This window comes from Nyctereutes procyonoides, unplaced genomic scaffold, assembly GCF_905146905.1.
Source record: "Nyctereutes procyonoides isolate TBG_1078 unplaced genomic scaffold, NYPRO_anot_genome, whole genome shotgun sequence".
NCBI lineage: Eukaryota > Metazoa > Chordata > Mammalia > Carnivora > Canidae > Nyctereutes > Nyctereutes procyonoides.
This window is the reverse complement of record NW_026575029.1, coordinates 5811426-5838621: the sequence shown is the minus strand read 5'-3', so window position 1 is coordinate 5838621 and position 27196 is coordinate 5811426. Positions and strand designations below refer to the sequence as shown.

Sequence of the window (27196 nt, the reverse complement as noted above, 5' to 3'; positions counted from 1 at the left end):
CCCGGGCGTGTCTCGGCGCCTGGGACCGCGGGACCCGCCTGCGCTTTCCGCCGCGAGGCCCGCGGCCTCTGGGCTGAGGTCACGGAGGGCCGGGCGCCCTGCAGAGGCCCCGGGGGCGACACCGCCCCGGACACGCCACGGACGCGCCTGTGCGCGCTCCGGGTGCTTCTCACACTTTCCCAGCGCCCGCGAACCGCGCCGGGGCCCCCCAGCAGCCCAGGGCGCGGCGTGGGGGCGCCTTTGTGCCCTCGCTGCGTGCCGGGCCTTCCTCCGCCGAAGGGCGCTTCTTCCCCCACCCCTTTCCTCTCGAAAGCCTTGTGGTCTCCCTAGAAGTCGGCCAGAAGTGGAGGAGGTTGCGGCGCGCTCTCGGGCTCTTCCCCGAAACTCCACCAAGCCGAGGCGTTCCGCGGCGGGGAGCTATTTGGGGGTCAAAGGGAGGGAGCGGGCGGTGCATTCCCTCGCCGGCCTCCCTCCCACCTGGTCCCTCGGCCCCCCACCCCCACCCCCTCCTCCGCCCCGCCCCGCCCCCGCCCCGCCCGGGCTCGGCCCTCGCGCCCCGGCTCGTGCAGCGGGCGCCGGGAGCGGCGGGGTTAAGCCCTGGAATGTGGCGGCGAGGAATGTGCATGCAGATGAGCCCGGCGAGGGGCGGGTCGGGGCGGGCCGGGGGCGGGGCCTATGCTAATCGCACGCAAATGAGGAGGCCCGCCCCCGCCCCCGCCCCCGCCCCCGCCCCCGCCCCGCCCCGCCGCCGCCGCCGCCGCTCCGCCGAGCTTCCCGGATCCGAGCCCAGACGGCGGCGGCTCGGGCAGCCTGGGCGCCGCGACCCTCGGCGGCCACAGGGGGACGGGGAGGAGGAGGAGGAAGAGGCGGAGGCAGCGGCTGCAGCCGCGAGGAGCGGGAGGAGGAGGAGGAGGAGGTGGAGGAGGGTTCGCTCGCCAGCTCCGACGCAGACATGGTGGACTGATCCCCGGCGGGGCCGAGAGCAGGGTTTCCTGGGGCGCCCCCCGCGCGTGGCCCCGCCGCCCCGCGCCCCGCCGCCCCGCGCCCCGCCGCCCCGCGCCCCGCGCCCCGCAGCCCCGGCCCCGCCGCCGCGCCCCGCGCCCGGTCCCTATGGAGGCGCCGCTCGCCGGCGAGGCCGCCGACCATGCCTAGGAGGGCCGGGAGCGGGCAGCTGCCGCTACCCCGGGGCTGGGAGGAGGCCAGGGACTACGACGGCAAGGTCTTCTACATCGACCACAACACCAGGAGGACCAGCTGGATCGACCCCCGGGACAGGTGGGCGGCCGGGCCGCGGGCGGGCGGCGGGCGGCGGGCGGCGGGCGGCGGGCGGGCGCGGGGCTGTTGTCCGGGAGATCCGGCCGGTCGGCGGCGCGGGGGGCGCGGGCGGCGCGGGCGCGGGCGCGGGGCGCGGGGCGTCGCCGGCCTCGGGGTGCCGGGAGGGGGCGGGCGGGAGGCGCCGGGGGGGCGGGGGCGGGGGCGGGGGGCCGGGAGGAGCCGCCCCTGGCAGGGCCTCGTCTGCACGCCCGCCTCCCGACGCCCCCTGGGACCTCGACTCACTCCGGCCGGGAGGGAAGGGCGGATCGGCCGGCGCCCGGGGCCGGCGCGGGGTGTCCGGTGAGCGCCCCCCCCCCCCCGCCGGCCTCCCCGCCGCGAGCTCGCCTCCGCCTGGGGCGGGCCACTCCGGGGCTGGAGGGCAGCCTCGGCCTTCGCGAGGCGGGACGGGCCCGCAGCCTCCCCGCAAGGCCGCCGTGCGAGCCACCTGTGGCATCTCTGGCCTGGCCTGGGCCGCCTGGGCCGCCTGCCCGCCTGCAGGTCCCCGACGGGGCGCACCCGCTCGGGCCCCAGGTCCCGCGCCTGCAGCGGGGCGGGCGGCGGCTCCGGGCTCCCTCCTCTCCCGGCCCCGCCTGGGGGTGCTCCTAGCCCCTCACAGCCTGGACACGCCTTTCCTGGGTGGTGGTGGGGTGCTGGTTTACTGCGTACTGTTGTACCTGAAAACTCGAACCCAGTCCTCGATCTTGAAAAGGCCAGTTCTGATTTGAAGAAAGAAGTGCCCTGAACGCGGACCCAGACTTGAGCTTATTATTAGCATATGATCTCTTTTCTTGTAAGTTTTCATTTTCAACACACCCTCTTTAGTCCTGCTCCGAGGTCAGGAGGAGAAGCGCAACCAGATCGTCGTCCTAAGAAGTTCAGGAGCTGAAAAGTCTTCTGCTGAATGTTCCCCAGCGTTGGTCCTCTCTCTCATCTGTCTTGTTACCCTTAGAAGGAAAATTTCTGAAAAGTTAGGACATTTTTTTTTTTTTTTAAGATTTTATTTATTCATTCATGAAAGACCCAGAGACAGAGAGAGGCAGAGGGAAAAGCAGGCTCCATGCAGGGAGCCCCACGTGGGACTCGATCCTGGGTCTCCAGGATCATGCCCTGGGCCCGAGGGGGCACCAAACCGCTGAGCCACTCGGGCTGCCCGAAAGTTAGACTTATTTTAAGAGGCTAGACTATTGTAAAAGAAGATACTCCTAACTGTAAATTTGCAGATTGGTCATGAAAGAGGTGTCCCAAATCGTCAATTGGGGGTTTATCATTTTTAGGGGCTTCTCTTACCCCTTTTCTCCATTTGAAGTTGAAGTAGTTTCATACTTGATGTCCTCCGTTAACTTTTATCTTAAGAATATAGTTTTTTTTTGAAAGCTGTCAAGGGGTAATTATAAGAAAGTCATAAAGGACATTATAAATTTATGGAACAATCCCTATTCAATTATCCATGAAGGTATCAGTCTGGATTGCCTTTCTGAAATGAGAAAAGGCACCTGTGCTGAGGTTCTCTCTCGCCACAGCCTGGCTGCCTGTTGCTGGCCTGATGAAAGTTATGACAAGCATCACACCTTCACAGTTTCTCCAGACATATTCCTTGTTGTCATAAACTTTGCGCTCCAGGTCAGTTATTTGACTTATGCCCTTGCACTTGAAACTGTTTAACAGATAGTAAATGTCAGTGATGATGGTGTACACCCAGCAGTGACTTTTAAGGCACCTGTATAAATATTTGACTTTTACAGATATGTGGTAATTCTGCTTTCTCGTACTCGGGAGTTTCAGGTTCTTGAAATTGCAGTGAATTCTTGAAATATTTAGGCATTTCGGATCCTCTTCATTTCACATGTTCAGTTCTTATCGTCTCATTCGTATTTACCAACAAAGATTATAAGAATATGTAATGCCTGGGTAAAGCAAATAGTGAGTGAAGTAAGATAGGACTTGGCTTATCCATATCACTACTTCTTAAACAAGTTAAGCATGCCTTTTATTTTAAACTGTTAATGGATTAACAATTATTATGAACTCTGTTTTCAGGAAACTGGGTAACCAGTTCATTTGATGTGGATAAACAGTTTTGAATAAGATGACTTGTTATTATTCCAGCTTTCTTTGAAGCAGTGAGATCTTTAAGTATTTGGAAGTATAAATTTGGTTATAAACATTTCTGGATCTCACTGTGAGTTTTAAAGAATTCTATGACTTCGGGGTCATTACTGACATACTCAGTTTAAATCTGTGTTTTCTTTTTGGGCAATGAAGTGACTGTAAGTCTTGCTAAATCGTGTAAGAGGATATTTGGAACAACTATGAACTCTAGTCATTTTTGTTAGACACTTACCAAACATATGGAAAAAGAGATGTTACACAGGCCAATTGGAGTGTGCCCATTCTCCTACAGGATCGAATTACAAATCCTGGAAGAAAAGTGACTTGATAAACTGTGGGTATGCAGTACTTTGGAACTTTTAAAGTCATTTAATTGAAGTAGGCATGAGGACTTACTTATATTTATGTTAAGAAAAATTCTAACAGTCTTTCAGAATTGGCAAAGTATTTCTGATTATATAGATAAATATGCAGATTTAACGTGGGGAGGAAGGCTGGAGGCTTTTACAAGAACAAAATTTTGTTCAATGAGGAGTGATTTTAGCATACTGAAGTATTAAAATACTTCTAAGCTTTTGGAGGTAGATGAGACAATGCAGACTATGCCGGGACATGATTAAAGTTTTTATTCCCCCACCACTTATTAACTGAGTAAGCTTAGCTGAGTTTGTAAGTCCCTCTAAACCTTCATTTTCAGCTCGAAAATGAAGATAATACCACTTACCTCATAGGGATGGTTAGGGGTCCATAATTAGGGCCCGGCCAAATAGCAGTAGTAGTGGTGATGCTGTCATTCCGCTTTAGGAACCGAGCGGTAGTTCAGGTTAGCCCTGGAAATAGTGAATGTACTGGCACATATTTATTCAGTGTTTATTGTGGGACAGTCACTGTGCTAAGCTCCTTAACCGTGGTCTCTTTCTGTTCTCCCATTAGTCCTATGAGGTAGTGCTATTATTATCTTCTGGTTACAGATGAGGAAATGGAGTCATAGAGACATTGTCCTTGCTATGAAAAGTGGCCAGGATTTGAAGTCAGATAGTTTGACCCTTGAGCCTGTGTCCTGTGTCATTCCTGTAGACCACTGCAGTACCTGGATATGCTCAGGGGTGTTTGGGTGGAGTTGAACCTCTTGGTCTACTGTTGATTTTTCAGGCTGATTGACCAGTCTTTATCGGTCTTCAAAGGTTCCTGTTAACTTTTTAGGATTCTGAGACCCCTGAGTATGTAGGGTCTGGTTTGTGAATGCCTTGGGAGCAGGTTTGGAGGCTCACCAGGTTGACCCCATTGAACGACAGGGCAGGGCCAGGTAGAACTTGGAAATTCTGTGTACTCTTGGGCATGTCAGAAGTTCTATTTGGGGAAGAGTGAAGAGCTCTGTCTAGATCCCGAATAGATTACAATTTTACTCTAACGGTCTTGACTTTGCCTTCCTCCCTCCCCCCTTACCAATTCTGGGGAAATCACCCTGCCCATGATACCTTGCCTCCCACTCCCACCCCCCCAGTAGGTCAACTGGTATTTACAGGCCTACTCCCTCCTTCCCCTCTTGTTTTGCGCACCATGGGCACCCTTTGACCACACCACTTGGTGTTTATGGTGGCTCATAGATCGTGGCCAAATGGTGTGGTGCTTAAAAAACACCCCCCTACATTCAACATAGGAAAAGATTCATTGCCTTTGAGAGGAATAGGGGGGCTAGAGTGGGCAGGCCTCAGAGACTGGGTGAGTGGTTGTACACACTCTCAGTAGAATTCTGCTCGTTTCCTGTCCTTGGATGGAATGTTAACCTGAGATACAATAATTTTGTCTAGTTGAATGTAAACGATTTACCACCACACAAAAATTTGCTGATAGACATAATCTTTGGTTTATGGTTAGGACCAGATATTGAGTGACCTGTGTGCTTTCTAATTGAAGGGCAGAAGTTCTGGAGGGGCGGGGGGAGGGTGACAGGAGGAACAGGATGTCAGCTGGGCATCCTTGATGGCTGAGCTAACTCTTGGCTCTTTACACCCAGTTTATGGCATGTGATTAGGATCTGAGGAACTCTGTATTGTCTTTCTTTCAAAGTCAAAGCAAGTAATTTTGCTAAACCTACTGCTAGAGTGTAAATTCCTCAAGAGACCTAATTGCTTATTACTGCTTTCTGTGTCCTTTGTAGATGGGAGATGTTAAATGAATGTTGGTTAGGTCAATTAGTGAAGAAAGTTGTTAGATTAATGAAAGAATGCTAGTTGAGCTACTCTCTTCCAGTTCCTTATTGTTATGCTTTCGAAAAATATACCCATAACCACCAACAACCAGAGACAATTGATTTTCCAGTTAGATTAAAAATAATGAGAGAATTAAGCTACTACATTTTGACTAATAGTATAAATATGGGAATTATAAGAGCAAAGAACACAAAATCAGCCCTTATAGTCTTAATCACAACTGCCATTGTCATAGATTGTCGGAAATCATTCCTCTCCAGCCGGCTGAGTTTGGGTGCCAAGTGGTTACTGTGAATTATTTGAATGATTATGGTTTTTGAAGTGTGGAGAGGTTGTTAAGGAAGGGTTTTTTTTTTTTTTTTTTTTTTTTTTTTTTTTTTTTTTTTTTTGTTTCTTTAAATCACTCTGGGAAGCAAGCACTAATTTAAACTCAACTGTGCTGTCTTCCAAAAATTCCCAAAGAAGTATTTCATGTTTTCAACACAGTTTGCTATAATGCTTGCAGGAGGGAACAGTAGTTGCTTCGTCTATGACTAAGATTTCTTCAGTGACTTTAATAGTCTATAGTTCGCAGTGTAATTTTTTTTGGAAGACTTAGGGCAGCCCAGTACTTGCTTTTCCAGGAAAGACTATTATTTATAAATAAGTAAAAAATTTTTTAAGCTGCAAATCACTAAATTGTGAGTTAGCTAGTCAGCCCTTGTGGTGTGTGGCCTTCAAGCAAGCCAGTATTTAAATCTCCTGTAGGAGCTACCAACTTAAGGGACGCCTGGGTGGCTCAATGGTTGAGCCTCTGCCTTCGGCTCAGGGCATGATCCCAGGGTTCTGGGATCGAGTCCTGCATCGGGCTCCTCGCAGGGTGCCTGCTTCTCCCTCTTCCTGTCTCTGCCTCTGTGTCTCTCATGAATAAATAAAATCCTTAAGTAAATAAATAAGTAAATCTCCTGTAGGGAAGCCCAAGAGCACTGGGACCTACAGAAGCTGCCCTGCAGCCTGATAAACTCTTGCACTGCCTGCCTGTGGGACTAGACATATTGCCTTGTAAATGGTTCGTGCTTACTTTTCTTGACTAAATGTCAGTAGGAAAAAGATGCCACCGGTAAAGAAGGGCATAGTCAGCTTCATTTTGCTGATGCGGGAGTTATTGAGGTGATAGGAAACCATGTGAGCCTGATACAGTGTGAATTCCGTGAGGTCGGACCTGAGTCTCTGTATGCTCTGGCCCTCTGAAGTTATTTAAAATCGGTTGACCTGGTTTCTTATTAGAATTTTGGACTAATTCATTTCTGAAGCTCCTGTGATTGGAAAAATTATCACAGAAGTATACAGAATAGGAAAAGGGTTTTTAAAGGGTGTGTGTCTGGAAGTTTGGGATTAAACATGATTTACCAAATACAGTGGTTCAGAATGTTTCCATTCTGTTCAGTGGCTTTTTTCCCCAGTGATTTATTCTATTTTTTATTGAGATTTTTTAAAAAATCGCATAAAATTCTCCATTTTAACCATCTGAAAGTACCATTCAGTGGTTTTTAGTATAGTCACAGTTCCTTGCAACCATAACCTTTCTGTAATGCCCGAACATTTTTATCACTCTGAGAAGAAAGCCCGTACCCACTGGGAGCCCACCTTCTATTCTTTCCCCACCTCTGCTGCCTTTGACAACCACCAGTCTACCTGCTGTCTTCATGGTTGTTCCTATTCTGGAAATGTCATGTAAATGGAATCATACCATCTGTGTCCTTCGTGTCTGGCTTCTTTCACTTAGCACAAGTTTTCCAGGTTCATCTATGTTGTAGCCTGTGACAGAACTTCATGCCTTTTTATGACTTTGAATAACACTCTATTGTATGGAGTAAACACTCCGTGTATCTACTCATTGGTCAATGGGTATTTGGGCTGCTTCCACCTTTTGGCTATTACGAGTAATGCTGCTGTGAGCATTCATGTATAATTTTTGTACGAATATATGTTCTCGAAGTTCTCTTGGGTAGATCCCGGGAAGCGGAACTGCTACAGCATATGGGAATTCTATGTTTAACTTTTTGAGGATCCGCCAAGCCTTTTGCCATTCCCACCAGCAGTGTCCAAGGGTTCTAGTCTCTCCACATCCTCACCAACACTTGTTATTTTCTGTTTGTTTTGTTTTGTTTTAAGCATTTCTCCAGGGCACGAGGTGGCATCTTACTGCGGTTTGGATTTGCATTTCCCTCTGCAGAGTGTTTTGCTGGCCTTACTGTGACCCAAGCCTCCCACCTTTTTTAGGTTTTCAGCTCTTCCCACTCTCCCCACCTTTTTGTGTCCTCTCGCTTATTCTCTGACCAGGAAAAAAAGTTTGCTGAGAGACATCAGTTCTTTTTAGTCTCACACCACTCTTCCCTTCCTCCCCTGTCTCACCGCTTTGAATCATTTTAACACCTGAAGTTGAGGATGTAGGCTCTTCCATAGTTTTTACTGTGCCAGCCCCAAAGTGCACTGGGGTCTAGGAGGATTCTTTTTTTTTTTTTTTTTTTTTTTTTAAGATTTATTTATTTATTTATTTGAGAGAGAGAGAAAGAGGCAGAGACACAGGCAGAGGGAGAAGCAGGCTCCATGCAGGGAGCCCTATGTAGGACTCAATCCCGGGCTTCCAGGATCACGCCCTGGGCTGAAGGCGGCACTAAACCGCTGAGCCACCTGGGCTGCCCTCTGGGAGGATTCTAACCCAGCTCAGGTTGCTTACGATTTAGTTTGTGTTGTCACCATTTAAAAGGTGGAAGAAAATTTGAGTATTGTCTGTTACATTTTCTTTAGCTATCCCTTTAATTCAGCCTAAAGGTGAGGAGGAGCAATTGAGAGGAATTAAGTGTAGAAGACAGTACAAAAAACATATGAACTTTTGTCTTCATCTCAAATATGATGTATTTAAGAGGCCTAGCTATAAATCATGGAAATGATGGGTGTATGTATATGACCAGCTTATTAAACATGAGTTGATGTTTAAAAGCTTTCAGTTTAGTAATATACGGTAAGGATCATGCTCATTTTTTTTAAAAAAAGATGTTATTTATTTATTCATGAGGGACACACACACAGAGAGAGAGAGAGAGAGAGAGAGGCAGAGACACAGGCAGAGGGAGAAGCAGGCTCCATGCAGGGAGCCCGATGTGGGACTCGATCCCTGGTCTCCAGGATCACACCCTGGGCTGAAGGCAGCGCTAAGCCGCTGAGCCACCTGGGCTGCCCAGGATCATGCTCATTTTTATTGTTTAAAAAACAACAACAACAACAGCAACAGTTGGAGGAAAGCTGGCAAACGCTGCCTTGGCTAGGTGATCAAGGTGAGTAGCAGCAGTGATAACTCATGGTGATGTCCCCTTGGTGTGATGTGATGATAATGACACTTTTTCTTTGTGGTCTTTCTCCCCCAAAACTATCAGAACCCCAAGTCTAATCATGAGAAAAACACCCACCAAATCTCAGTAGAGGGACATTCTACAAAATCATCTGACCTGTACTCCTTAAAACTGTCGTGGTCATGAGAAACAAGGAAAGTCTGAGAAACAGTCACGGCCAAGAGGAGCCCAGGGAGACATGATGACTAAATGTAATATGGTATCCTGGATAGGATCCTGGAACAGATGAAAGACATGAAGTACAAGCTAAGAAACTCAGAAAAAAAATATGAATTGTAGTTCATTAGAATGTATCATTCCTGGTTCATTAATTTTGAATAAACATAACATCCTACTACTGGGTGTGGAATATATGGAAGCTCTGTACTAAGTACGCTTTTTTCTGTAAATTTAAACTGTTCCAAAAAAATAGTAGATTTTAAAAAGATTACCAAAAACACACAAAACAGTTGGAAGTGTTTTTCTTTAGTAAGAATGTGATTCTGCTATATAATTATGGGGCTTCTTTTTTGTATACTTGGGAAACAAGGGTGGGCAAACTATGGCCCAGGGGCCAAATCCCAGCCTGCAGCCTTGTTTTTGTAGAACTCTCCAGCTGAGAATGGCTTTTACATCATTAAACGATTATAACTAATAAAAAAAAAAGACTATATGACAGAGATTATATGTCGCCCACAAAGCTTGAAATAGAGCCAGTAAATACTCTGGCTCTTTACAGAAAAATTTTGCCAACCTTTGGTATAAAGTGGGGTGATAAAGTTTCTAAAAATATTTTATTTTATTTATTTATTTTTAAAGATTTGTCTTTATTTTATTTATTCATGGGAGACACAGAGAGAGGCAGAGACATAGACAGAGGGAGAAGCAGGCTCTGTGAGTGGAACCTGGTGCAGAACTCGATCCCAGGACCCTGGAATCATGACCCAAGTCAAAGGCAGATGCTCAACCACTGAGCTACCCAAGGGTCCCAAAATATTTTATTTTTAAAATTTTGTTTAAATTTAATTTGCAAGCATATAATATAATACCCAGTGCTCATCTTGTCATGTGCCCTCCTTAATTAAAAATATTTTGTATAAACTTAGAGAAGAAATATTGATCTTATATGATAAAATGGCATGTTTGTATCAGTCATCAGTGACCATTTATTTCATAAATAACCTGGGCTCTAGGCATTGTGTAGTATAATGATGAATCAGACATAGATGCTGAGTTTGAGGAGTTGCCTTGCTTATCTTAACACTTTTCTTTTAATGAAATGAAACATGTCACATTAAGTTTTCCAAACCCATTTTTCTCAAGTAGGCGGAATTGGATATAGGGACCTGAGAAAAATGAACTTCTGGGGATATCATAGTTGTTTACAGTTTACTATTGGAAGTATAAATATAGTAATCGCTTTTGATAGAAACAGATTCTCCTGTGATAGATTGATGGTGTGTATAAAATCACAAAATTGGTGATGATGATCAAGTGGAAAATAAGTCCGTGTATTATTTTTATAAAGCGGGTGCCTGTCACAGCCAAGGATGTCCCAAAGATGCTGTGAAAGGCTAATAAGATTGTATTACTCTGTGAATGATTTTTCCTATATTGTTAGTCTTGATGCCAGTACAGAAATCATGGTTCTGGGGCGCCTGGCTGGCTCAGTTGGTTGAGTGTCTGACTCTTGGTTTTGGCTCTGGTCATGGTCTCAGGGTCATGGATTTGAGGCCTGCGTCAGGCTCTGTGCTCAGCAAGGGGTTTGCTTGAGAGTCTCTCTCTCCCTCTGCCCCTCCCCTTGTCCTCTCTCTCTCTCAAGATAAATGGATAAAACTTAAAAAAAGAAAAGAAAAGAAAAGAAAAGAAAAGAACTCATGTTCCCAGAGGCCAGTGGCAAGCAGCACTGAAAATGGGGCCCCTGGGAAGTGGAGCCTGGTGGGGTAACAGAGTTCAGCTTTGGGGACCGTACTTTCGCTCCTGTAACACTGGATGCGTTGAGGTTTCCCAAGAGAGAATTTGAACAGAGGTGAACATTTAACTTACTTTGGTCTTCATGGCGGGGGGGGGGGGGTAGGAAATGTACAGAAATGCACACATTATCGTGATTATTAAAATAGCAACTGACTTTTAGCTAAAAAGCATCCCTGGTATTTTGGTAAAAGAGAGCAGGGGGGCTCGGGCAGGCAGAGAGGCTTCCCTTTGGTGCCACTGGTGCTGTTTTCTGCATGTGCAGCTTGTCCAGCGTGGCCTGGCTGCAGTGTCACCAGCTCCGAGCGCCGTGCTGACAGCCGTAGTAAGCACTGATGCACAGAGATTTGTGCTCTACGCTCCTGCTTAAGATTCTGTCCTTGTGCGAGGCTGTGGAATGTGTTGTGTACTTTCCTGACATTGCTCCATTTTATGAGAAGGTAATTTTATGAAGTGGCACTGATACTCCGTCATTTAGAGCATGGTAGACACAACTTTTATTGCCAAAGACTGCACGAGCGTGCAGGTTCACGTAGCGCAGAACTTCGTTCTGCAGTTTTCCTTAATGTTTTAGTTTTTCATAGAGATACAGTGAAAGGCCAATCTTTTGTTGTTTTTTTCTTTGAAATTGTGACAGTGAATGAATGTTGTGGAATTCATATTGTACATGATATCCCTGGGCTGTCAGCTTTGTCGGCTTAGAGGTCTAGCTGTGTTCGTGTCTGGCTGGTCAGTTGTTCTGTCCATGCTCTGTGTTCTTTCCCCCTTTGCCGATTATCAGGCTATTTCAACTTGTTAGAGGTTTACTCTCTCCCCTCATTGCCTCCCTTCCCCCCTTTCTGCTAAGTGGCCCAGCTCATGACATTTCTCATAAGACTGAATGACTATAAACCGGTATTTAACTTGGCTGAACATTAATGCCCTGGTTTGCTGTTGCAGATCCAGAGGGTGTAGGGCTGACTTGGTTGGCTAATACCCTTTTCAGCTTCCCCCCAAAGGTATGCCTTTAGATGTATATAGATGCATTCTTGAGAGATTTCCTAATGTCTCATATGGAAGGAGCATCTGTGTGTCTGCATCACTAATGTTCTCATAAAATTGATTTCAAGTCAGTTGAGGATGGAGACCTGCTTTGCATGTGCACCATTTGTTTGTGCTGTCTGCTTAGACTGCCTGTCCTCACAGGGCACTTAAGAATGCTGCAGAGCCCTGTACCCATATAAATGAAATGTAAGTATTTGAAGGACCTTTGCTGCCTTCCAGCAGCTCCATAATCTGTCCCCAGCCTACTGACTTGACCCCCTAGTCACTCACTCACTTATTCAATTGTTCAACCCTTCATCAGAGATTTATTGAAAACACTGTATAGGGGACCCCTGGGTGGCTCAGCAGTTTAGCGCCTGCCTTCGACCCAGAGCGTGATCCTGGAGTCCCGGGATCGAGTCCCGCGTCAGGCTCCCTGCATGGAGCCTGCTTCTCCCTCTGCCTGTGTCTCTGCCTCTCTGTCTCTCAGTGTCTCTCATGAATAAATAAATAAAATCTTTTTTTTAAAAAAAGAAAACACTGTATGCCTAACCAATATCTTGGGGACATGGCATTGAATGGAATAGGCAAGGTCCCTGCTTCTATGGATTTTATATTCTTGTTTAGGGATGACAAATGATAAAGGCAACAGTGAATGTGTTTCGATGAAAGTAAACGGGGGCGATATGATACATGGTGTCAGTGGAAGCTAGTTTGGGTGCCTTGGTAAGGAAAGACCTTTTGAAGGAGCTGACTTTTCACGGAGATCTAGGTTGGCCCTGTGAAGATCTGAGATGGCCCAGGAAGAGGGAAAGGCAGGCGGTGGAAGCCTTAGTCCTGTTCAGTCTGCTGTGAAGGGCTGTGATAGCTGCTGGTAATATGTGGCTATTTAAATCAATCAAAAATAAAGTTAAAAATCTTTCTCAGTCTCACTAGCCACAAGTGAAGGGCTCAGGGACACATGTACAGGTATAGCCACATGTGCAGTCCAGCAGTGCAGAAAGTTCTCCTGGATTCCACTGTCCTAAAATGCAAAGGAAGTTGGTAATGTTCAAATTGCTGAAAGGCAGCCCACGTGACCACAGCGTAAAGACACAAAGGGACAAGGGTCTTGTGAGATGAGGCAGAGACATGAAAAGGGGTCTGACCAGGTATGCCTTGTAGACCATCAGTCAACATTTTAAGGGCATTTGAGAGCCACGGGGTGAGTTTTAAGTTGGGTGGAGGGATGGAGGGATGTGTGTACGTGCATGTGTGTGTTCCTACTGTCTTTCTGTAAAGGGAACATTTCTTTGTAAAACCTTATCCATTTGTAACAAGTCATCACTGCTCTGTGGTAGGAGCCATTGCAATGAGATAACCTACATGAGAAACCCTTAGATCTTGAACTAGAATGGTGGCTTTGGCAACGGAGAGCAGTGAATGGATTGGGATTTTTTTAGTTAAAAGGGAAGCAACTTGCTCATGCTCTGGCTATGTGAGGTATGAGGAAAAGAGAGAAACGAAGGATTTGCTGATAATACAGGTGAGGAAAGACCAAGGGAGGAATATGGCTGGTTAGTATGCAGTTGGATCAGTAATCTAGAGTTGAGGTCTGAGATACCTAATAAGACATACACGTGGAGATATCCAACAGGCGGCCTGTTGGACTTTGGAAGATAGCTCAGAGCTTGAGATAGTAAATTTGGGAATACGTAGATAGTATTTTTAGGTGGTGGGATAGGATAACATCCCTGGGAGAGAAGGAAAAGAAGAGGTCCCAGGATGAAGTACAGACCTGAGTCTCAGTATGCGTATATTTCTTGGTTTGTGAAAACTTGTTCCAGCCAAGATGGTTTATGTATTCTCATTGGAACATCCCTTCTCCGTTGCGCTATGCTACAGATGACAGTGATGAAGATGAGAGTGACAACGGTAGAACTACCATCCATCTGTGGGGCCTTTCTCGTATGTCACCTCAGGCCCCATGAGGGCACTTGCTCACGGTCGGGTTTCTGTGTCTAGTTCTGTGGGAGCTCCTAACGAGTATTTATTGAATAAATGAAACCTTTGATAAGGCACCATTACTGCCTGCATTTTAGGAAATAGGCTTAACGGGTTATAAGTAAGTAGTCTCAGGCACAAAAGCTGTGCAGCCGAACCCAGCCACCTCTGATTTCAGAGCTGTGCATTTAGCTCTGCACTGTCTCTGACAACTGCCAGGAAGAGCCCTGGGCCTCCTCTCTGGGGTTGGAAGTCGTAGCCAGTACATAGCCAAGTTTCAACACTTGGAGCTTCCCTTAACAACCTAGCCACATGGAGTCTGCCAATGCCTTAACCCGTATGGCGCTTGTTTTTGCATCTGTATTAAATCTGTATGGCGCTTGTTTTTGCATCTGTATTAAATCTAAATGTGTCCTCTTCACTCTTCAAATTGAACTCTTACTTTTTCAGAATTTATTTTTTATTTTTCCCAACAAGTTGGTAGGCTCTCTTTGGTTGAGTACTCAGGGGATATCCAACACTGTCTTGTGCGTATTTGATACTCAGGTAAAGCTCAGTTGTCTGTGTCCTGCCTTATTCCAAGGTTTGAGATCCGATATACTATAAATCCTCTTTATCCCTTGTCTTCTGGTTCTAAAAACCCTTTGACCTTTTACCACAGCCTTCTCCCAATCCAGGCTTCTTTGGGCCTGTCACTTTCCTAAATGTGCCTTACACATCCGCACCCCCTCCAGGTTATTAAGAATGGAGAATTTTCTTTTTTTTTTTTTTTAAGATTTTATTTATTTATTCATGAGAGAGAGAGAGAGAGGCAGAGAGAGAAGCAGGCTCCATGCAGGGAGCCTGATGTTGGACTCGATCCCTGGTCTCCAGGATCACACCCTGGGCTGAAGGCGGCGCTAAACCGCTGAGCCACCAGGGCTGCTCCAAGAATGGAGAATTTTCAAAGCATAAAGCTGAGTCCTGGCTCTTCCAGATTCTTTCCTAGAGCTTAAACCCTGATTTAAACCCTGATGGGAGATCCATTGTCTGAGAATACCATGGTTTTGCCACAAGTGTGGAAATTACAGACCTTGACTGGAATTCTCTTTTACTTGTAGTTGAGCGTGAGTCTTGGGGGAGCAATCATCTTCTATAAATTGCCATGTTATATTTTGCTTTACACTGCTTAGATTTGGATACAAGCCCTAGCCTTTGTAAATAGGAAGTGATAGAGACTCAGAGGGAGTGTGGTGTGTTTTTTGTTTGATTTACTTATGCCACAAAACTTACCTGGAAGAACACAGGCCGTCACGGAAACGGTGGTTGGAGAGGCATCTTGTAACATGCACATTCTTTATCCCTGTCACCAGTTACTGGGCTTTTATTGGTCGTTGTGGGAGCTAAACAATGTATTGTGTATCTGCTTCTGTCTGGAAATCTAGTATTCTTACATTTCTACTTTTGACTTGGTTTGAGATCCAAGTTTGTGAATTTTAATTAAATGGCTTAGATTATGCATGTGAAAAATCTTTTGTTCCTGTGTTGCTATGAGCAACAGTTGTTAAAGTTAACTTTTCCCTTTTTTTTTTAAAGAAACGTGGACAAATAAATATATGAATTTTAGCAGGTTAAGAAAAGGTCATCATTTAGTGTCGCCGATGTTCTGCTCCTAAAATAAATCATTACTGTGACCATGATTATCATGGAGAAGGGAAGAATGCAGTAGAAGTGAATAATCATCCGACACATTGACAAAACATTCCTAAAATACTATTCAAATGAGGAAAGACTTTACGGGGCTGCAGCCGAGTAGCCAAGCGTTGAGTCCTTTTAGTTGGTGGCCTGTCTGACTGCGTTTACTGTTGTGGCTGAAAAGAAACTGTGTGTAGCGGTTTGCATAGAAAAACCATGACTTATCTGAAATTTCCCAACTTTTTTTTGTTGTTGTTGTTTAAACCTTGCCTCTTGTCTCCCCGCAGCACACTTTATCTCGTTCTTACAGCCTCCTTTTGTCCTGCTCCTATTTGTGTCCTTGCCCTCCACTGTATTCAGGCTAAACTTCACTGACTCCCAGTGATTGCTTCGAAGGGCTTTTGGGTTCTGTTGTGTGATTTTTGATTATACTCCTTTGTGCTGTGCAAACGAGCGGTGTTTACCTAAATGAGTGGTGGGAGCCCAGGACTCAGGTTTGGCCCATTTGAATGAAAATCGAGAACGTTGCCCTGGCCCTGCCGAGAGCTGCTGCCTGCTGGATGCACCCCCCAGCTCACGCTCCAGAAGGGCGCCCGGAATTTGGCCTGGCCTGGCAGGGAAGCCAGCTCCCCGGTTAGAGGCCGGAGGGCCTGGCCTGGCCGGGTTAGGGATTTATAGTGATAATGTCATTAATTCTCCCTGCGAGAATACAGGACTCGGGGAAGAGACGCCCTTTGTCCTTCTCCTGCATTCTTGCCTCTGCCCCAGCCCGCTCTTGAGACTGAACCCCCAAGCGCCAGCCCTCTCCGCGGTGTGCAGGAAAGGATCAGAACTTTCTTTGGGATTTCAGATCCTCTTGCGGAGCTCTCCCCCTTTAGGAGAGGGTGTCCGGCCCCTCCTCACCCTAGCAGCTCTGGAGCCCTGCACTTTTGTACTTTGGAAAACAGTGGTTTCTTTTTCGAACAAAAGTCTTATTTTTAATTCTGAAAATTGAAATTGGGTCTTTATTTTATTTTTGGTTAGGCTACCAGTTTTTAAAGCACAGATAGAGTGCTGGAATGCTAGTTCTAGATAATATATTCTGGGATAAGGGCCGGGATTTAAAATGAGCATGTAGTGTTGGAGAAGGATGGTCATTTAACCCATGCCTCTTGTATAAGAAGTTCATTTCCTTTCCACTCTTGTCAGTTCTTGTTCCAAGGTCCGTCTTTAACTCCCGGATTCTTTATTCTGATATTCATCTATAGTGATAATTAGAGAGTTCTTAAACAGTCTATCCAAAGAACTTGAATGTGTTTGTTGGTGGGTTTTTGAAGAAAGTCACAAGGGAAATGGAAATTATCTAAACATCTGGTTTCATCAAGAGATGGAGGCGATGGGACGCCTGGGTGGCTCAGCGGTTGAGCCTCTGCCTTTGGCTCAGGGCTTAGGGCATGATCCCTGTCTGGGGATCGAGTCCCACATCGGGTTCTATGTGGGGAGCCTGTTTCTCTCTCTCTCTCTCACTCTCTCTCGAATAAATAAATAAAATCTTAAAAAAAAAAAGATATGGAGGCGATGTCCTATCTGTGGAGATGAAAGGTTCCCTTTGCAAGTATAGGAAGGATGTTTTTACTGTTTTAAGATTAACTCCTCTAAGTTAATTAATAATTTCAGGATTTAAAAACAACTAACAGGTAAGCTGGTTTTCCTTTTCTGGCCTTGAAGAGGAAAATGAAGAATTAGTTGGAAAACCAGTTATTTTAGAATTTTCAAGGTCACAAGGTTAGCTGTCTCAAAGGGTGTGTGTGTGTGTGTATACGTTGTCTTGAAAAACACCTTTATTCATGTTGAGTGATCATGGCACATAGAAATGAAATACTGTGAATTGATAAAGACGTAAGGGTGCTGAGATTCAAAAACCTCTGCTGTGGTCCCATTTGAGCTAAAGCATGCACACCCTCGTATACACGCCTACCTTCTAATACTTGTCAGCTGGAATGTTTTGAGCAAGGACCCTTTATTGGCAGTTACTTTTGGGGAGTAAGACTGTAGCTGGGGAAACGACTTATATTTTCTGTAATTACTTCTGGGCCACTTTTTATTATTATGTGCATAGCTTACTGCTTATTGAAATTAAACTCCTCTCTACAGAGACGAAAAACTCAAATGTTTTATATTTATAACTAAAGAACATTTGTTAAAATCATAATATCCCTAAATTTCCATTCATATTTATTTATTTTTTATTTTTTTTTAAGATTTTATTTATTCATTAGAGACTGAGAGAGAGGCAGAGGGAGAAGCAGGCTCCATGCAGGGAGCCCGATGTGGGACTCGATCCCGGGACTCCAGGATCACGCCCTGGGCCGAAGGCAGATGCTCAACCGCTGAGCCACCCAGACGTCCCTCCATTCATATTTAATATCGTATAATTTTTGCTTTGTCTGAATTTAGGGGGAAATTCTCTTAAATTCCTCTGGTATAGGATGGTTGGAATAAATAAAACACATTTATTAATTTTTTAATGTTATTTATTAGTGTTATTAAGACTAACATTGTGGAGGAAAGCAATTTTTTTTTTTGGAGGAAAGCAATTAAATTGATACGTGGAATTTTTGCTGATGATTGTTTCCCAAATATAGAGGTAGAAAAATGTCTATAACCTGTTGGTCGTCAATGGAGAGAACATTTCTAATATCTATATATTTTAGTTTTGCTAGGTAAATAGTTTAAGCACTTTTTTATCCAGTTATCTGATTTAATTAGAAAAATAAGTTTAAAAAGTTACATTTTATGCCGTGAACATCATCTAGGGGCAGCTGGGTGGCTTAGTGGTTGTATGTCTGCCTTTGGCTCAGGTCGTGATCCCGGGATACTGGGATCCAGTCCCGCATCAGGCTCCCATAGGGAGCTTTTCCTTCTGCCTGTGTCTCTGCCTCTCTCTGTCTCTCATAAGTGAATAGATAAAATCTTTAAAAAAATATATTAAAAAAAAAAAGAGCATCATCTAAACTTGAGGTATCTTTCTTCTGTTTCAGAGAGGACTATTCAAAGGCACTTGGCAGACCATGGCCTGGATCCTTCCCACACCTGTGTTTTTAATGGCCTATGACCTAATCAAGGGTTTTACATTTTTAAATGGTAGAAAAAAAATCAAAAGAAGAATACTTCGTGACATGAAAATTATATAAAATAAAAACTCGAGTCTGTAATTTAGTATTATTGGAACATAGCCACACTCATCTGTGGACATATTGTCCTCTTTCAGACTATAAAGGCAGAGTTGAGTAATGAGACAGAGGCTCTGTGCTCCCAAAGGTAAAAAACATTTATTATCTGTCCTTTTTTACAAAAAATTTGCTCGGGCCTCAAATACGGTAATACTAGAAGAAAATAGGGGTGCATTTTTTTTTTTTTTGTGGAAGACTTGATTACATTGCATCTTCTTGATATAGATCATTTAACTTAATAATTTGACCTGTGAATGTATATTGGACTTATGGCTGTGTGTGTAAACCAACTCACTTCCTTTTCTTTTCTTTGCTAACTTTTTTTTTTTTTTTAAAGATTTTATTTATTTGCGAGGCAGAGTACAAGCAGGGGAAGTGGCAAGGGAGATGGAGAAGCAGACTCCCCACTGAGCAGGCAGGTTGACATGGGGCTCGATTCCAGGACCCTGGGATCGTGACCTGAGTTAAAGACAGACGCTTAGCTGACTGAGCCACCCGGGGTCCCCTAACTTTTCCTTACTTGAGTTAAATTTCATTTTGCTACGTTATATTTTTGTAAGCCACCGTTGACTGAGCTCTTAGAATTGGTAATCTATAGTAGTATCCCAATTACTTATTGAGGGTCTTTTATGTGCTAGAAATATAGTAGGTGTGCTAAATATATTCTCTCATTTAATTATCACAACTTTTTAAAAAAATTGTGTTCGGAAACACATATTATAAAATTTGCCATCTTGACCATTTTTTAGTGTACAGTAGTTCACTAGTATTAACATGCACATTGTGTTGTGTCACAGAGCTCTAGAACTTTTTCATCTTGCAAAAGTGAAATTACATCCATTGAATAGCTCCTTTTTTCCCTCTCCCCTGCTGCTGGCAGCCACCACTCTTCTGTTAGTTTCAGAGAGTTTGACTTAGATACCTCATTGAAGTGGAATCATGGAGTACTTATGTTTTTGTGACTGGTGTATTTCACTTAGCATAATGTCCTCAAGGTTCATTCATTCATGTTGTTGCAGGATTCCTTTCTTTTTTAAAGCTGAATAACATTCTGTTATATGTATATACCATATTTTCTTTATCCATTCATCTGTTGATAGACGTTTAGGTTGTTTCCATTTCATGGCTATTGTGAATAAATAATGTTGCTATGAACATGGCTATGCACATATGTCTTTGAGACCCTGTTTTTAATTTTTTTGGATATATACCCAGAAGTGGGACTGCTGGATCCTATGGTAATTCTATTTTTATTTTTTGAAGAACTTCCATAGTGTTTTGCATAGAGGCTGCACCATTGAGCATTCTCACCAATTGCACAAAAGGGTTCTAATTTATTTACATCCTTACCAGCACTTGTTATTTTCTGTTTTCTTGTTTTAATTTTTTTTTTTTATAGTGGCCATCCTCATGGGTGTGAGGTGGTACCTCAGTGTGGTTTTGGCGTGTATTTCCCTGATGATTAGTGATGGTGAGCATCTTTTCATATGCTTATGGGCCATTTGTATGTCTTTTTTGGAGACCTGTCTGTTCTTTTGCCCATTTTAGAATTGAGTCATTTGTGTTGTTTTGGAGTTGAGTAAGTTCTTTGTATATTCCAGGTATTAACCCCTTATCACATATATGATTTGTAAATATTTTCTTCCAGTTCATAGATTGCCTTTTCACTCTGTTATTTCCTTTGTTGTGCAAAGTTTTTAAGTTTGATGTGATCATATGTGTCTATTTGTGCCGTTGCCTGTGCTTTTAGTGTCATAACCAATAAATCGTTGTCAAATCTGATAGGAATTCTTCTCCCTATCTTTTCTTATAGGAGTTTTAGTTTCGAGCTTTATATTTATATCTTTAGTCCATTTTAAGTTAATCTTTGTATATGGTGTCAGGTAAGGGTCCAGCTTCATTCTTTTGCATGTAGATGTCCAGTTTTCCCATCATTTATTAAAGAGACTAACCTTTTCCTATTGTGAGTTTGAAAAAAAAAACCTGAGGGTTAAAAAAGTATTTTATTTATTTATTTGAGAGAGAAAGAGCGCTCAGAGGGAGAGAGACAAGTACACTGCCTGCTGAGCGTGGAGCCCCATGTGGGGCTAGATCTCAGGACCCCGCGATCGTGACCTGAGCCGCCGGCAGATGCCTAATTGACAGAGCCACCCAGGTTTCCCAAGAAAGCTGAAGTTTAACTAGAAGGTAGAGAACCAGAATTTTACTGCAGGCTTTGAATTTATACAGTACGCTAAGTTTGTTTGTCACTTTTCAGAAGTCAAAAGGTCACTAGTACTTATCCAAAACAAGAAATACCTGAAGATGGAATGTGTTTCACTTTTATGAATGACTGTGTATGTATAGAAAGTGTGTATGCATGTTTCCTGTCTCTCATACCCTGAAGTTGGAATGAAAATTTTTTGCTATGTTTCCCAGCACTGCATATGTCACATGATGGGTAGCTAGAGGTTGGTATGCACCTATAGGAGTGTGACCTGGATTTTATAATAATGCTCTTAATTTATAGAGTGTTTACCATGAGCCAGGAGCTCTTCTAGGCTCTCCACATGTCTTAATTTATTTAATTCTTACTAAAACACCTTGAGGTAGATATGTTCATATTCTTTAGCATTAGCCTCCTAACTTCACTTCCTTGTTATTCACTTATATGAAAAGTTCTCCCACTTGCCCATCTTTGCTGTCTTTTCTGGGCTCTGCAACTCCACTGTTACTATGATCCTCCATCTTTACGAGCTAACTGAAGTCTTTCCCCATTCTTGTAAGAGGTGCAAGAAGCCCCATTATTTTAGCAAGTCAGGATCATAGCACTTTTTCCCCTTTATTTAAAACATTTTCTCAGTTTTTGAATAGGTAATTACATGTTACAAAATTCAAGAACAAAAAGATAGCAAAAAGTAAACCTACTCCCCACACCTCTTGGTGCTCCATTTCTCTCCCCAGTGGGCATCACCAGTCTCTTGTGTATTGTTCCAGAGATCTTCTATTATATGCAAGACTGTATGTGCACATGTATAGTTCTACATGTATCTTAACTTTTTTTTCTTTTTTTTAAAGATTTTATTTATTCATGAGAGACACAGAGAGGCAGAGACACAGACAGAGGGAGAAGCAGGCTCCTCACAGGGAGCCCGATGTGGGACTCGATCCCCAGAACCCAGATCATGCCCTGAGCTGAAGGCAGATGCTCAACCGCTGAGCCACCCAGGCGTCCCAGCTTTGTCTTTCTTTCTTTCTTTCTTTCTTTCTTTCTTTCTTTCTTTCTTTCTTTCTTTCTTTCTTTTTCTTCTTTCTTTCTTTCTTTCTTTCTTTCTTTCTTTCTTTCTTTCTTGGCGTCCCAGTTTTTCTTTCTTTCTTTCTTTCTTTCTTTCTTTCTTTCTTTCTTTCTTTCTTTCTTCTTTCTTTCTTTCTTCTTTCTCTTTCTTCTTTCTCTTTCTTTCTTTCTTTCTTTCTTTCTTTCTTTCTTTCTTTCTTTCTTTCTTTCTTTCTTCTTTCTTTCTTCTTTTCTTTCTTAATTTATTTATGATAGACATAGAGAGAGAGACAGAGAGGCAGGGACACAGGCAGAGGGAGAAGCAGGCTCCATGCCGGGAGCCCGACGTGGGACTCGATCCCAGGACTCCGGGATCACGCCCTGGGCCAAAGGCAGGCACCAAACCGCTGAGCCACCCAGGGATCCCCCCAGCTTTGTATTTCTTGATACAGTTGTAAGTAATACTGTTTTACACCTGGACTGTTTTCCTCTTAGTGTGTGTTTGAGAGTGTTCCATTCTGTTGCATATAACTGCCTCTTAATGTTCTATTCTGTGAGTATGCTGAGCCTTTTTGAGCCATTTCATCGATGGAAATTTGAGTTCTTCCCCGTTTTTATTTTTCTGTTACAACAGTCTTTCACTGACACTAATGTGTATAAGTTTCTTTAAGACAGGTGAATTCCTAGAAGTGAAAAAGCCGGGTCTTTGGATATGCGTTTACAGTTTTGATCCGGTGCTCCAGCCCGCTGCCCATGGCGGTTGTACCTGTTTCTACTCCCGGCAGCTTTCAAATTAGTGCCTTTCCCCCATGTCTTTGCCAAGCACTGTATTTCAAAACATTGAGTATTTTTTACTAATGAGAGAGATGCAAATTAAAATGACAGTGAAATGGCAGTTTTCACCTATTATGAGTGAGATCCAACATTTTTTCACTTACTTAAAAGCCATTTATTTTTCCTCCTCCGTGAACCAAGTCTTCATATTCTTTTTTTAAAGATTTCTTTTTAAAGATTTTATTTATTTATTCATGAGAGACACAGAGAGAGAGAGGCAGAGACATAGGCAGAGGGAGAAGCAGGCTCCCTGCAGGGAGCCTGATGCTGCACTTGATCCTGGACCCTGGGATCACACCCTGAGCCGAAGGCAGATGCTCAACCAAGGTGTCCCTAAGATTTTATTTTTAAGTAACCTCTACACCCAACGTGAGGCTCGAACTTAGAACCTCGAGATTAAGATTTGCATGCTCCAATGGCTGAGCTGGCCAGGCGCCCCAAGTCTTCATATTCTTTATTTTTTTTGTTGTTGGATCATTGCTGTTTTTATTACGGATTTGTCAACTTTATAGTAGGCAAATTATAAAATCAGTCGGGCAAAAATGGATTACTCAAGAAAAGGTGCAGGTACAATAGGCCACGTGTATTAAAAACTAGAGTTTGCATTCCGTGCTTTCCCATACACAAACATTTGTGCACTGATTAATGTGGAAAATCAACATGGAAAGAACAAATTTTAAGCTATCAGGAAATTGTAGGTAGGTGGGTATCTGTGTCACAGGGTAGTGTGGATGAAGAAGTTCAGACTGTTTCGGAAAAGATTCATTCGTTTGGTGACAGAAAAAATTTGACATGGCAAAAGGCGCAAATAAAGTTAAAAGATGGAAGAAGTGGGGGGCCAGTGTTGCATACAACCATAAAAAGTCAATATTTGGGTGAATAAAAATTTGTTATCCTGAGTCAATGTGAACCCAGAAGAAAACGGGGTAAAAAGTTTAACAGCCAGTTCTCAGAAAAAGGGAACAGGCTCATCAATGAATGTATGGATTTCACTAGTAAGTAAAAAGGGAAACGCAGAGTAAGAATCCCGATGAAACACCATCTCATTTTCATCAGATTGACTAAGGTTAACAAGCCTAATCACCTCAAGTGTGCAGAGGTTGTGGGGTGGAGGAGCTTCTATCAGTGCTGATAGAAATGTGGGCCGATAATCTAAGGAGAGCCAATGGCAACGTGTGTTGGTTGACACATTTGTATTCCTACAAGTTCCATTTGTATGCCCCAGAGGAACTCTTGCACGTATGTACAACCAAGTTCATTGTAGCCTGATCTGAAAAAGCAGAAAATTGGCAACAATCCTAATATCCATCAATAGGGGATTGTAATAAACAACTTTTATGGTTTAGTTCTATAATAGAAATGCTATACAGCAGTTAAAATAAATGAGCTAGAATCTTCTTCCATATATCAACATAGATAAATCTTGATGACAGTGTTTGGAGAAACAAAGCAAGTCTCACAAGTATATATATAATATATCACTCATGTAAATTTTTTTAAAAAAAACCCGCAAAACTGGAGCATATAGCCTTTGTGGATACAAACGTATGTGGTCAGGATTTAAAAACCGGAATGACCTACCCTGCCATCAAGATAGTAGTTGTCTCTGAGGAAGGAAGGGTGTGAGGTGGGGTCTGTCCTCCAAGATATCCATATTCTTTATATTTTTACTTACTATTATTTTTAATTTTAATTTTAATTCAATTAGCCAACATATAAGACCCGGTGCTCATCCCATAAAGTGCCCTCCTGAGTGCCCGGCACCTGTCATATTCTTTATATTTTTAAACCCGAAGGCAAGGATGGCAACATACCGTTCCTTAAATCTTGGTGTTGTACACACAGATCTTCATTTGTCTCTGTATTTTTTGACATGCTTTAAATCTACATTTGGATCTTTTCCACATGCTGTTTCTCTGTGTACAGTTTGTGCTTTAAGCTAATAATATAATGAATTTGATTAATTAATTTTGAATTTTGGGATGAAGCCCACGAGTTGCTGGAGTGTTTTCTAGTACTTTATTTTTACGCTGACTTCCTACAAAGAATTTGGAGCAGTTCAAGTATCATCAGAATTGTGTGTTCCTTGCTGTTTGGTAAAGTTTGTGTTTATAATTTACTGTATTTAATCTCATACTTTGCCTGAAGGGTTCATTCTTGGATGACTGTCTCGGTATCTATATGGCTGATTGGGTTTTTGTCCCTGTCTTCAGGGATCAGTTTGGTATTTCTGTTTTCCTGGAAAATTACCAGTGTTTCAAATTTATTGGACAGGATAATCCCTTAATGTTCTCTTCCCTTCTACTACATCTGTGGTGGTTTTCCTCTTCTCATTCATTACTTGGTGTATTTGTGCTTTTTCTTCATTTTTTCCCCCCAGTTCAGGTCAGCTAATTGCTTAGTTATTTGGGTATTTCTTCTTAAAGTAACCAGTGGTCGAATTTATTCTTAATAACTACTCTTTTTTCTAATTCAGTACTTTTTGCTTTTGTCTTTATTCCTTCCTTCCTTATGCTTTGTTTTTCATCTTTTTTAACTTCTTGAGATTGCTTAATTTATTTTCATTATTATTTATTAATGTTAGCAGTTAAAGCTATGAACATTCTTTGGATCTGCTGGGGTTCAGGACATTCTATGCCACAATATGACAGATTCCAGAATCTGTCATTGTCCTCAACCATTGCCCACTCTTCATCAAACCTAGCATAAAAATACACAGGCCTGATTGCTTCTTTGGATATTCCATTCCTTATGAAGACTTCCATGTCACAAAACTTTTTAAATAAAATTTTTGTGCTGCTTTTCTTCTGTTTATCTTTGCCCATTTAATTTTTAGACCCAGCCTGGGATCTTAGCAGAGTCAAGGAACCCTTTGAGCTTCTGATATGTTATAATTTTATTGTTATTTTTGTACTTCTTCATCAATATCCAGTTTTGAATTCCTCTTAGGTGAGAATTTAGAATCTCTGGTAACTCAGACTTTCTCCAGAAAAGCGTAGAAATGACTAGCATGCTAAATTTTTCTAATATTTTGTGTAGCCAAAGAAATGATCCCAAGTGCAGGAAATGTCCCCAGGGCTGCACCCCTGCCACCGTGTTTGGAGATGACAAGGGGCTATTAGGTTTGCTTTTCATATGCGTGGGGCATTGGGGAGGGGGTGAGGCTGGTCTGGAATTACAGGCTTTCCTTTCAATTGTCTTCATTCCCCTGATGGCTCAGGCCTGGAAGCTTTTATGTAAAACAAGGCATTTTCCTTGGAATGAAGGTGCTGGGGCATGCTCAATTTTGCCAGTTCTGTTTTCAGACTCACGGTCAGGGGTGTCATGGAACCTGTACCATGGGAACTCAGATACTGAATTCACATTATCTGATGGATGTTTTTAGCTTTATATGGGTGCTCCCAGACAACCGTTCTGTTGTGGCATCGTATCCTTCATATTATTTTCCTAATTACGAAATATTTTAAATAAATTTGTTATGGTTATAAAAATGAACGTTAAAGAAATCGAAAATGCTAATATTGATGAGAAATATGATGACTCCTTCCCTTCAATCAAATAAGTATTTGTCTACATGTTCAGTTGTGAGAGAAAATTAAAATTAAAGGTATGTTGGTATTGTATCATAAAACATCGTCTACTTCTTGGCTCTCTCCTGCCCCCACATTACATTAGGCATTTGGACAACTTTTCATACTCAACCTTGGTTTCATACTCAAGTTTGCTTTTTCAGGAATTTTTTTAATAGCAGAGTAGAAGATTCTGTACACTTCTTGTTTGAATTTATGCCAGTCTGTAGGTGTCTTCAGAGTTGCAGCAGAATTCGTGCTTATTCTCCTATTTTTCCCTCCAAATTAGAAGAGAGGAGGAACCTCCCACCTTCCCAGCTGTACTGAATTGGAAGATCCTTTAAGACCTTGTGATGGATGCGTACAGTGGGTGAAATAGGATGTGTCATCACCGTTTGCTTCCAGGGCTGGACCAGGGATGAGGCCTAGGACACAGGACTCACTGTGGCGCTTGTGGAGGTTTGATGTTGGCCACGGCATGGCGTGACCCCAAGAGGCAGTGTGACCTCAAATTCTGTGCGCTGTGACCTTGGCTTGCCTCACCCTAGTCCCAGCCCTGTCTACTTCCTCCACCTGTCCGTGTTTCCTACTTCTGCAGGGGCAGTCTCTATAAGCTGCTTTGTCCTCAGAGTAACAGAGAAGCCACCAGCTTGTCCATTCCAGTATCCAG

General features: G+C 43.5%; 1 protein-coding gene across 1 annotated transcript in view; it reads left to right on the top strand.

Annotated features, from left to right (window-relative positions):
- Nucleotides 1–1069: 1069 nt before the first annotated feature.
- WWC2 (WW and C2 domain containing 2) overlaps nt 1070–27196 on the top strand; it is a 204768-nt gene continuing 178641 nt past the window's right edge. Inside the window, exon 1 of the mRNA XM_055315697.1 lies at nt 1070–1275. Within this exon, the coding sequence (XP_055171672.1) occupies nt 1145–1275 (131 nt within the window). The 5' untranslated portion in view covers nt 1070–1144. The remainder of the gene's footprint in view (nt 1276–27196) is intronic.